The following is a 12,909-nucleotide window of genomic DNA, read 5'->3' as shown; positions in this document are numbered from 1 at the left end:
CATTTAAACTAGGCATGGATGTCTACCACGGGTATACCCACCTACTTGCAAAAGCTGAGGTCATTTTAAGAATGTCCAAAACTAGATCATGTTCAACGGAGGGTGTTTCGTAAAGCTAGAAGAGCCTGTTTTAAAGCACATTATCTTTTCACATCTGTCAAATGGCCCCAGTTTTTTTTTCACAAACTTATGTGACCAATTCAAGGCATTATGCCAAGTTGTTTGGATTTTTGTATTTTCTGGAGTTTTCTCGGTGAAAAGGGTATGATATCTTGTCGGACGTATGGCAACGTGCAAACAATGTCGGAAGTCGTTTAAACCTGGCTCGGATGCCTCATATGTTCGTGCCAGGCTACTGCCAGAAGTTGGAGTCACTTATCCATGGTCCAAAAAAACACCAGTTGAGAGGAGTGTGTTAGACTAGGCCAGACGAATGGATCTCTAAGCATGTAATTTTTCCTAATTTGAATGCTTTAGTTATTTGCAGTTTTCGTCATTATCAATTAACATGAATATTTTCTCATATCGTAACCACTTCTTGAAATTTTGTCAATAATTTTGAAGTTTTAAATTGTGTATGGAAATTTTATAAAATTGAACATTTTTTCAAAATTGTTAACAAATTCCCAATAATTTATATTGAAGACAATTTGCATACTACGTACTTTTTTAAAAATTTATCAACTTTTTAAATTTGGGACAAAATTATAAAAAATGGGAACATACATACATGATACAATGGCTGTTTGGAGACACATACACATACACTAGACTACATCCATGAATCTATGACGAAGAAATCAACAGAAATGACATGCGCGCACACGTGTACAAGTATAGCTTGCACAAATCGATTTGAGATTTGCACATGTATCCACGTAGTACTTTGCTACGTTCCTCCACACAAAATAAATATACACGCACAGAACCCTTGAACAACTTGAGTAGTACAAAGATTCTCAAAAGAAAAAAAAACTTGAGGAGTACAAAGTACTACAGGGAGCAAATAATAGTAAATTTCGTGATTTACATTTTCAGCAGTGGTGGCGTAGTCCAGTGGCTAGCTCCCCTAAACTGAAGGATGAGGTTATGAGTTCGACCCCTCATTCTTGTTTTCTAATTTTCCCAGCATTTTTACCCAGTTGTGCACCGTATCCGTGCTCGGTAATTACTAAAAAAAAAACTCGAAGGTGATATACTTCAAAATGACCATCGTACCCTTTATTATGAAGGGGTATGAGTAATCTCAATCGTTAATGTGTTTAAGGGGGGTCTACCGAAGCAGAAGTGAAACAACAGGGGACCCGATTTTGTATGAGAAAGAATCCGTGAGATCTGAGACATCGAAGTGACTAACTCAGATCCGGTCAAAGGCAGCTTCTCTCGGACGGCTGCTGCTGGGGAAGGATTTGCGCGACGGATGCATTGGAGGCAGCCTGGGTTGGGTGATGCGACTCGGCTCCGGCGCGGCTATACCTCGCAGCCTTCCTGACTCTGAAGTCGTGCGAGCGTCTGGGCCGCCCAAGTGCGTGGCCGAGGGAACTCTGGCAGATGGACCGGCCCAGGCGCACGCCAGGCCACAGCCTCGTGTTTTTTCTGTTTTTTTTCATGTGTTCTGTTTTCGCTTTTTTCTTTAAAAAAATTGTTTACACTTTCAAATATTCTAATTATATACTTCCTCCGTAAACTAATATAAGAGCATTTAGATCACTATTTAGATCACTAAAGTACTGATCTAAACGCTCTTATATTAGTTTACAGAGGGAGTACTATATTAAAAAAAAACCTCTACATAAAACATTAGAAAATGTTAACCAAGCATTTTCAACATGTTAAATGTGTATAGAGAAAATGTAAGTTAGAGATTTCAATATGGACTACATACGAAGCAAAATGAGTGAATCTACACTCTATACTCTATCTATATACATCCATATGTAGTTTATATTGAAATCTCTAGAAACACTTATATTTAGGAACGGAGTAGCCAACATGCTGTGCTATCACCAGTTCTTCCTATTATAGCTAAAGTATCGTCAACCTTATTTTGATTTCTATTGACTTTCAGCAGAGCGAGGTACCAACACTGCCAAGAACATTGTATCCGAGACTAAGTAAGTGCTGAACATTGCCATGTAGGCATCGAGCCATAAAGCATAACAACTTTTTTAGGACTCATATCCATTACTACTAAACTGCAAAAACATCTTATATTTAGATAGAGAGGAATATGCTTTAACATTTTTTTTAATTAAATATATATAGACACGCTTCAGTGTGTTTTTTCAATTAAATATAGAGACACTCTTTAGTTCATGTTGAAATATCCAAAATATTTTGTATTTGTTAACAAAGGAGATATAAAGGTTTATCAAAAGTACAAAACACCACAAACATTAAGATCTCTGAACCACATTAAGATCTCTGAACCATCACCGAAACTGCCTCCGTTAGAACGAGCTATTGACGATGTCGCCGCTTCTATATCAGAGCCGGCCTGACGTTGTCGATGACAATCGAAAAGTCATTGTCCACATGTCCCTAAGGACCATCACCCCAGAGCCATACTCATCGCCATAGAACCCTTAAATCGATCCAAGAAGCATGACATCAAATTTCACGATGGGAATGCACGGTTGGAAACCCTAACTTTACTGCCTCGAAGAGCCGGCAGGAAGATACGTCGGAGCTCTGTCTAATCAGTCCCAACAGACAAACTTGAAGAGGATAGGAGCATGGAAGACCGACTCGATAATGAAGCGCTGCCATCAGTCCGATCGCCATAGAGGAGAGGCGGATCCACGAGCACGCTCGTGGAGATCGCGGAGAGCATTTTCTTTCTGTATTGTTGTCAAGAAATTCCAGTCCAAGACCAACCCTACCGACACTGCAATCCAGAGATTTGCTTGTCTAACTAACTACATCCATGCCGCAGGGTTCTACAATATTGCTGCCAAACTTTAAAGGGACCAATGATCGTAGGCTCATAACACAGATCAGGCTCTTTCATCAAACTCTGAACCTTGTCTTGATTTCTCAATAAACCAGATCAATTATGGCCCATGGTCTAAAAGTATTTTGGAAGTGCCAGCTTTTGGTGCTTGTGTCTCATGCCCATATGGTCGGGTCGGGATCATGCATGCGCTGCAGTGGCCGATCCAGGAATTCAACTTTGGGTGTTCAAAAAAAAATTCACCCTAACAAAGAAGTGCATTTGTCCACGGCAACACAAATTGTTCACAATAGGATCAATATCTTGGGAGAAGATTTTTTATTTATTTTACAAAGAGCTATATATCTCTAAAACCAAAGATAATGAAATTTCAGATTGGAACTTTGGACTGAGCTTTTTTAGGGGTATTTAACTGTGCTTAGAGCATCTACAACCGGGTATCCTAAACCCGCATCAAACGTCCGGGCACATCCGCCACGTGGGACTGACGGTATTTAAGCCAATCGCCGGCACCGAAACCCTACCCATCCACACTTCCGCCCTTTTGTCCGCCGACACCGCTACTTTCCACTCGCCGTCCATATCCTGGACATCTCCGACGAGAGGCATAGTTAGCTAGTGTGTGCGTAGCATGTAGGATTTCTTTTGCATGGTTTGCATGGTCACTGTCCGCGGAGACGCCCGGTCATGTCCGCGGATGTTTGAGGGGTCGGATTTACGTCCAGTTGTAGATGCTCTTAATATCTCTCGTGCGTGAGGGCAGAGGTGGCTCGTTGCTGCTCTTGGGCTACTGGTTAGTTAGGTCTGGTTAGTGGCCGATGGATTAATATTGGTCGGTTTGCCACATGAGAGCTGCTGTGTAGTCTCTCAAAGTATGGCACTCTGTCTTTTTTGCCATATATATCTATAAATAGGAATTTTGTGCAGCAAATTTTGGGTGTACAGTACACCCTTGACAAATACTGGATCCGCCCTGCAGGGCTCGTTCTGAACTTCTGATCCCGCGTAGGATCTTAATTAGGTGATGCCGTATGATTGTATGAACATTAGTCCAAACTAATCTTTCTATACTGTATTCAGGAATCGCACTTTTCTGTCCGTGCCCTGCTCACCATGTCGTTACGGTCCTAATATGCGATTGTAATCCTCACCCTAAACGCAGTTAGTGCAAAGACTGGAAGCCTCAGACTGTCTGAGAGCAAGCATGAGACTCCATTACTGTTCGCTCACCGTCGTCCTGCTCCCTTTCCTCCTCGCCTCAGCCACCGATTTCGATTTCTTCTACCATGTCCAGAAGGTAAACTGACTAAATTAATTCTGAACATTTTATTGCTCGATCGTGGTTGTGTGTGTCTGAACTCTGAACAAAGGCTGACCGTTCCTGAATGCAGTGGCCCGGCTCGTTCTGCGACACGACGGGCGGCTGCTGCTTCCCCGGCAACGTGAAGCCGGCGGCGGACTTCGGCATCCACGGCCTGTGGCCCAACTACGCCGCGTGCCGCCCCGCCGGCGAGACCAACAGGACCAGGTGCTGGCCGGACTTCTGCAACGCCACCAACACCTTCGCCCCGTCGCTGGTGCGTATGACCGCATGCCACTCTTCATCTCCAGAAGTTCCCTCTGTAATCTGTCGGTGAATGCGTTGCAGATCAGCGACCTGAAGAGCGACATGGACCGGAACTGGGGGACGCTGTCGTGCAGGAGCAACGACAGCACGGCCTTCTGGAGCCACGAGTGGAGCAGGCACGGCACCTGCTCCAACATGGACCAGCACGCCTACTTCCTCGCGGCGCTCCGGTACAAGGCCCGCTTCAACCTCACCCGCATCCTCCTCGACTCCGGGATCGTGCCGTCGGAGGAGAGGACGTACTGCGTGGGCAGCATCCGGGACGCCATCGGGGAGGCGACGGGGTCGGCGCCCGGCATCGAGTGCAACCGGAACGCCCGCAACGAGACGCAGCTGTACCAGGTGTACCAGTGCGTCGACCTCGCCGGCACCGGCCCCATCCCCTGCCCGGCGGTGCCGATGCAGGGCCGCTGCACCGACCAGGTCAAGTTCCCCGCGTTCTAGCTGGAGCCAGGGCATGTGACGCGGTAACCTTTCGTTGCCGGCCGGCGCTGCACTCGTTTCAGAGGGACGGCAGCGCGCGGTCATTTTCACTATAGTTTTGCAAGTCTTAGTGGATGCTTATCCATGAGATCTCACATTGAGATCTGTATCTGTGTTAAAAAATAGTTTTTTTCTCTAACTGTTATGTCACTTCACTAAAACTTGGTTAAATCTCACTCTACTGAGACATAGCCACACTCTTTCACTATTTTATCTCTCGCTTAGATTCCGAAAGCTCTCGATACATTGTTTCCGTTCATTCGTGGTAACTCATAAGTATTTTTTGATAATGGATGAATTTTATTGACTCAATATGAAGCATCGAGAGGACACACCTACTGCATACTCCCTTTGTTTTCAAATATAAGACTTTTTTTAGAAATTTTAATATGAATTATATATGGATGTATATAGACATATTTTATATTATAGATCGCAGCCAGAATGCATTCATCTCGGGGCAGAGCTTACATGACAACTACGTCCTCGTCAAGCAGTCGCTCAAGCTATTGCACCAATTGGGAGCTCCGCAAGTCATGCTTAAGCTCCACCTCACGCGGGCCTTCGACTCCATATCATGGCCAGTCCTCTTCGAGGTTTTGCGCCAATATGGTTATGAGAATCGCTTCCTGGAATGGACAGCCATTCTCCTGTCATCGTCCAGCACGCGTGTTCTCATGAACAGCGAGCCCGGACCACCCATCTGGCACTGACAAGGGCTCCGTCAGGGAGACTCTATGCCTCGCAGCTCTTCGTGCTCGTCGTCAACACGCTTGGACGGCTCCCAAGACGCGCCCACAGCTTGGCCATTCTGCAGTCGTTGCACCCCCCGACGGCACATCCTGGCGATCTCGCTCTACGCCGGCGACGTCATGGTCTTCTACCATGTCATAGCTAGCGACATCGTTGTGGTCAAGGAGATCCTCGCCTTGTTCGGCAGGGCCTCTGACCTCCAGGTGAACTTAGCCAAGAGCTCTTCTACTATCCTACACGGCGATCAGGCGGCCACGGAGAATATCACGCACCTCGGTTGCCTGGTGGTGACACTCCCTATCACCTACATCGGCATCCCCTTGTCCACGCGTCGCCCATTAGCCGCCCAGCTGTAGCCCATGGTCGACTCGGTCGCCACACGCCTCCCAACTTGGAAGGCCTGCCTGATGACCAAAACCGGTCGCCTGGCTCTGGTAAAATCAGTCATGTGCGCCATCCCGGTGGACCAGCTGCTCGCGTTTGCACCCCCCAAGAAGAACATCAAGCAACTCGAGAAGATTCAGCGCGGATTCCTCTGGGCCAGGCACGCCGCTGCCAACGGAGGGCACTGCCACGTGAACTGGAACCGCGTCTGTCGCCCCATCGAGCTCGGGGGCCTAGGCGTCCGCGACCTCAAACACGCCGGCCTCGCATTGTGGTTGCGTTGGTTGTGGTTTCCAGAACGGATCCCGAGTGAGCATGGCAAGGGCTCGACCTCCAGTTCTCGTCCATGGAGTGTGTGCTGTTCTGGGCATCCACGTCCATGGTCATCGGGAATGGGATGACCGCCCCGCTCTGGGAAAACCGGTGGATCAACAGCCAATTCGTCCGCGAGCTCCTGCCCAATCTCTACGACTGCATCCCCAAGGGACGGCCTATGGCGAGAACTGTGGCGGACGAGCTGAATGGCAACTCCTGAGCACGCGACATTCATGGCAACCTTGGCATGCATGAGATTGGTCAGTACCTGCAGCTTTGGCAGGTCATGCAGCACACCATGCTCTCTGCTCCCCCGGACCAGTTGATTTGGAAATGGACAGCGAGTGGCACCTACTCCGCATAATCCTGCTACCTGGCCCAATTCCATGGATCAATGTATTGCTACTCCTGGAAGCTTATCTGGAAAAGTTGGGCGCACTAGTGCAGAACCGGGCTATAGCACTGGTTCGTAAGGCCCTTTAGTGCCGGTTCTGTAACCGGCACTAAAGGGTGGGGACTAAAGGTCCCCCCTTTAGTACCAGTTCTGCACGAACCGCCGCTAAAGGGCCACCACGTGGCACGAGCCAGTGCCGGGGGCGGGGAGCCCTTTAGTACCGGTCGGTAACACCAACCGGTACTAAAAGGTTTGGGGGGTTTGGGGTTCATGATTTCTTTTTCCTTTAATTTTGTGTTTTCCATTTAATTCTTTTTTGTTTGCTGGTATTTTACGATACTACATATTGTACACGTTATGCATATATATAAATAGAATTTCTCGTAGAACCGATCATATATATATATATATATATATATATATATATATATATATATATATATATATATATATATATATATCATCGAATGTCTCACAACCACCATTCACACATACACATGTATCTCTACTCCTAATGGAGCAGTTGGTAGTCTCGCTTCCAGGTTTTTTTTAGTCCCACCTTTCATGGTTTTTTTTTGGTACCTCCTCCCACCTCTGACTTATCCACCAGAAACCGAAAAAACCTCCTCCTGAGGCCCCAACCCGCACCCATCCACGTACCAAAAAAATAGACCTACGAAGGTTAACCAACGAAAAAAGACCTACCAAGATTAACCAGCGAAAAAAAACCTAATGGAGGAGTTGGTAGTCCGGTACGGTTTATTTTCAACACTTTTCTAATGACAAAAGATCACGGATCTAACTTTCCTAGCTTAGCCAAATCAACGAATCTCTTTCATAAATGCAATTTGCTTTAGGAAACAAATAATAGATTCTTTCCTACCTTAGCCAAATCAACGGATCTCTTCCATTAATGCAATTTGCTTTAGGAAACAAATAATAGATTCTTTCCTACCTTAACCAAATCAGTGAATTTCTCTCATTAATGCAATTTGCTTTAGGAAATAAATAATAGATTTTCAGGAAACAAATAATGGGTTTAATACGGTTTATTTTCAACACTTTTCTAATGACAAAAGATCACGGATCTAACTTTCCTAGCTTTGCCAAATCAACGAATCTCTTTCATAAATGCAATTTGCTTTAGGAAACAAATGATAGATTCTTTCCTACCTTAGCCAAATCAACGGATCTCTTCCATTAATGCAATTTGCTTTAGGAAACAAATAATATATTCTTTCCTACCTTAACCAAATCAACGGATCTCTTCCATTAATGCAATTTGCTTTAGGAAACAAATAATAGATTCTTTCCTACCTTAACCAAATCAATGAATTTCTCTCATTAATGCAATTTGCTTTAGGAAATAAATAATAGATTTTTAGGAAACAAATAATGGATTTAATACGGTTTATTTTCAACACTTTCGTAATGACAAAAGATCACGGATCTAACTTTCCTAGCTTAGCCAAATCAACGAATCTCTTTCATAAATGCAATTTGCTTTAGGAAACAAATGATAGATTCTTTCCTACCTTAGCCAAATCAACGGATCTCTTCCATTAATGCAATTTGCTTTAGGAAACAAATAATAGATTCTTTCCTACCTTAACCAAATCAGTGAATTTCTCTCATTAATGCAATTTGCTTTAGGAAATAAATAATAGATTTTGAGGAAACAAATAATGGATTTAAAGAAATTCATAGGTAAACCATCTCTACTACTTATTAAACAAGAAAACATGTACATCGCTAAGTGTACCCAGCCTAACGTACACATAACAACATAGCTCAATTATAACCACACGATCAGAATCACTTAATTTAATCTAATCCAGAGCCAAAAACGCGCTTAGCAATTTACCTGGGCGGACGAAAACTCTGCCGTACCAAACGTTCCGCGCGCCCCGCGTCGACCCCGGTACATCGTTTCCTAATCCAAGGAAAGGAAAACACAATCCGATATCGAAAGATCCCTGAATGCAGGTGAGCGACGCGGTCAACATGGGGAGGCGGCGGCATCTCGAGGGAACGGTGATGGCCATGTTGTGGGCTCCGGCGGGGCTGCTGTGGATCTGGCGGATGGCAGCAGGATCGGGTCGACGACGGACGGCTCCGGCGAGAGTCGGAGGGACGACGGCGGCGGCTGAGCTCCTCCATGGCCTGCTGCGGTTCCAGGGAGAACGGAAGGGAGGGGAGGAAGGGCACGACCAGCAGGCTCTCACCTCTCTTACCTCCATGCCGCCGTCGACACGACCCCCGAGCCTAGACCACGACCCATGCGACGGGACCCCGCTGATGCCGGCGGCGGTGCCGGGTTCCATGATCTATTCGACTTCATGTGTCGAATCATCAAGTCCGCACCAGCACTCCACCGGGCCCCTCAGTGGGATCGGCGTCCGTATCAGCTCCTGCCTCTGCAAGTCAAGGGGTAGGCTGCTCGATCGCATCTCCAAGAGTCCCTCGCCGCCACAACGCCTGCAGTCGCGGACGGCCGTACCTGTCGATGGGAGCGGCTGAGCAGGGGACATCCCGCCGATCCGATGGCGGAAGGGCGAGATAATGGGCAAGTCTACCTCGGGTTGAATCTGGACACCAGCGAGCTCCTTGCAGTAACCCAGGTGCTGGACTTTTGCGTTTTGTTTATCAGGTTTGCACTGTGTGAATCACGCCGGTCCGGCTCTCACCCCTCTCTGACCTCCATGCCGCAGTTGGGCGCTCCTTCGAAACAAGATTATCGTGTCCAGGTATACAGTCCGCCACAAAACTCTCCCGTGCAGTGGGCGTCCAGAAGGTACCTTCCTCTCCTGATTTTGTATATGGCAGTGTAGTACTATGTGGTTAACTGAAAACGAAGAGTAAGCAAATTAGTTCCTGTCAGAACAACTGTAGCCGACATCGCCGCCGTCGCTTATGGAGCTCCACACCATTCCCCAATTGTACGAGAGCATGTTCAATCTTCGCCATTCTATACTATGTGCAAATGGTCAACTCTTTTCCAAACAAGAAGATATGAGGATTAGGCATATATGCCCCATAAGGTAGCTATATTCATGTGTTGTAGTGTGGATTATGGTCACGCTCTGTCTTGGACTGGAGATAGCTAGGTTAACAAAAATGGATACTCTGCATATTTTCTGAATTTTTAGTAAGGTCTACATGAATAAGGTTAGCAGTAGTTCTGACTTGGGGCACTGGTTAATTCTTCACATGCAGGAACGTGGAGAGATGGTGGGCTCCAAGCCCATGGTGATTTTATTGTGCTTGCAGCTTGAGATGTACTTGGTCCAAATGAAAATCATCATTTTAAAGGGTTAGTAGATGATGCACGTATATAGTTAGATCTTAATTTTGTTTATTATTCAAAATGCTTGTACCCACTAGATTTCATTTTTTACCTTGAAGGAGTATTATATTACTATTATTTGGAATCCACCTTGATCCTCCACTTCTATTTTTCCTAGGCAACTTCGCATGGAATTAGGATCACTTAATAAGGTTCTGGTTTCTTTTTCAAATTCACTTGCTTTATGCATGAACCTATTATAGATTTGTTGGTGTTGATTTGCAGTAAGAGCAAATGTAATATTGTTCTCATCAATTTCTTTCATAGCATGTGTAATGCGTTATAACATCAGTTTCATTGGATTGGAAAAGGTGATAAACATGCAACCATTCTTACTCGATGATATGAATACTTCAGGAGCAATGGTGGCATTTGTTTGCACATTAGTATTCCATTATGTAGTAAAGGATATGGTCTGGTAGTCATTCTTTAGCGTTATAGTTATTGTCAAATGGTGGAATATTGCTGCCTAGCAGCTCTGGTTCATGCGTGTGTGAAAAACAATGTAAAATCATTTTTGTTGCTGTAGAATCTCATGAGTCGTATGAAAAAGAAGGCTAGGATATTTATATTTTTTAATTGTTCAGCTGCTTGTGTTACAGATCTGGGCATACCTTTTGTTTGAGATAAATTTGGGCATAAATTGTCACAAATAAATGGGTGGCGTTGGGTCAAGGTTCAGGAACCCAGGGGCATCATGCTTCTTTTGAGCCACATGGGGAGAATTACATCCATGTATTAGAAAAACTAGGTGCCCGCTTAAACAGAAAAATACAACTCTTGCTGACCGGGAGCTTCATGGTAGTGGCTAGAATTTAATCAGAGATCCATGTACAGGTTGATTGTTATGAAACCATGCGATGGAATCTTGATGTTGACAATGTCCAGAAATCTGATTCGTCAGAGACAAAATCCAACCTTAATTCCCCCATTCAGATCATGAAATATTGGGGTTAACAGTTTGCGATGTAAGATGGGTTGAGATCTGCTATACGTTAACTTTCTTTTGTTCAAATGTTTTCTTTTGTTTTGAAACCTTAATGTTTTCTGTTGTGGGGTGACAATGTCTGGGTTTATGCTAACAAGCAAGAAAAAGGTTATATGCAATGAGTTCCCAATCTTGAAATATTGAAATATTGAAGCATATCTTGGAACGACGGAGTTCCCAATCTTCATGGTAGATGATGGGACACTGGATGCTGAAGTTGCTTATTGTCTCGCGTAGAACAATAGCATGTCCTTATTCTTTGCTATGTTTTGCCCATGTTGATTACGATGGCATTGTTTTGAACATTCTATCTGTGTTGATAAAAAATGAGATGATTTGGTATGCCCTCCTTGCAGAGGATCGAGCCTGGTTGGTTGGTTCTTGGTTGGGTGTTGTTGAGACGATCCAAGCCACCAGCAATTCGAGCTTGTCTTCATGGTGTGTAATTATATTTAGGTAGACAAAATCCCCTGATGATAGCCCAAAAAGAAGATTCGGCGTGACATGGAGATAAAGTGTTGCGTGCGGCAGGAAAGAGACAAACATATTCAGAAATCCAAACCACCAGGATGACAGTTGCGAGATGGTGATTGGATGGTGCTGACACATCTTGCTAGCGAGGAGGCTGTTTGCCGAAATTGGACTTTGGATTGTTATAAAATTTCAGTTTAGACCAATTCTTGTTAAACATAACATGTTATTGTGACAACTATTATGAAAAAAATTGATTTAGATAATCAAAATGATGAAGAAATTCCTAAACTTACGTGCGCTGCACGTGCACCCTTTCCAATTTGAAGGGCTGCTTACCGGTTTTAAATCCTGAAGTTTGCACGGTCACTAATATGACCATGCTATTTTAGAGTGATAACCTTCATTTCAGGCAGTAATGAAACTTGAAATGCCAGTTGACTAACAGTAATAAACACCAAGAATACTGGTTGATGTTAATGGGAATTATGATTAGCGATGATTCATTTTATGCTCTGGTGGAACGGATCAAGCCGGTTTGCGCGGTGAGTATTGTCCGTTACTTATTTTCATACTAACTACATATATTGTTTGTGCAGGATGGATATGAGTTGAGAAAGCAGTTTTTATTATACTTGCTAAAACATCGTGGGAATGAAGCTAAAGACAACTTTCCGTATATTGTGAAAGAATTTCTTAAGCGTATAACCTAGATATTAATAATTTTATAATAGATGTTTAGTTGGAACTCCATTAAGTTTGTTACATGGACATGCCGTTAATTTTTCTTTTTGGCAATTTACATTGCAAAAATGTACTTTAATTATTAAATAATTGTGTCTGTGTTATATTGTCCGTACGTGTGAAATTTAACATGCATTATCTTTATATAACTCTTGCAAACTATTTCAAGAGCCCGTGGCAACGCACGGGCATTGTACTAGTATATATACAATTAGGTATATACAATTTCTCCTACATGTTGCCATCAGAGCCAGTGGCATTTGCCTTGGTGCCTTCGGAGCACGATGACAATTGGGAGTGGTTTATGGGGGTGGTAGCAGGTAATGGTATTCTCCTTTGGGATCTATGACCTGGTCGAGCAAAAATCCCGTTATTTCCTCTTGAAGTGCTCGTATGCGCTCCGTTGGTAGCAGCTTATCCCGCATCTCATTGAACTTTTCAGAAGGAGATC

At 44.4% G+C, this 12,909-nt stretch overlaps 2 protein-coding genes across 2 annotated transcripts; both read left to right on the top strand.

The window, feature by feature from the left end:
- The first annotated feature begins 4,157 nt into the window (after positions 1-4,157).
- Positions 4,158-5,024, top strand: LOC109754136 (ribonuclease 1-like). Its single transcript, XM_020313064.1, has 3 exons — positions 4,158-4,250; positions 4,345-4,530; positions 4,602-5,024. Exons 1-3 carry the CDS (start codon positions 4,158-4,160, stop codon positions 5,022-5,024), a joined length of 702 nt encoding a protein of 233 aa, XP_020168653.1.
- A 1,238-nt stretch (positions 5,025-6,262) lies between these two features.
- Positions 6,263-6,735, top strand: LOC141040799 (uncharacterized). The gene is made up of 2 exons (XM_073506918.1): positions 6,263-6,479; positions 6,524-6,735. The coding sequence occupies exons 1-2, from the start codon at positions 6,263-6,265 to the stop codon at positions 6,733-6,735; spliced, it is 429 nt and encodes a 142-aa protein (XP_073363019.1).
- The last annotated feature ends 6,174 nt before the right edge of the window (positions 6,736-12,909 follow it).

This window comes from Aegilops tauschii, chromosome 2 (genome assembly GCF_002575655.3).
Source record: "Aegilops tauschii subsp. strangulata cultivar AL8/78 chromosome 2, Aet v6.0, whole genome shotgun sequence".
In the NCBI taxonomy this organism is placed as follows: Eukaryota; Viridiplantae; Streptophyta; class Magnoliopsida; order Poales; family Poaceae; genus Aegilops; species Aegilops tauschii.
This window is presented reverse-complemented; position numbering and strand designations above follow the sequence as displayed.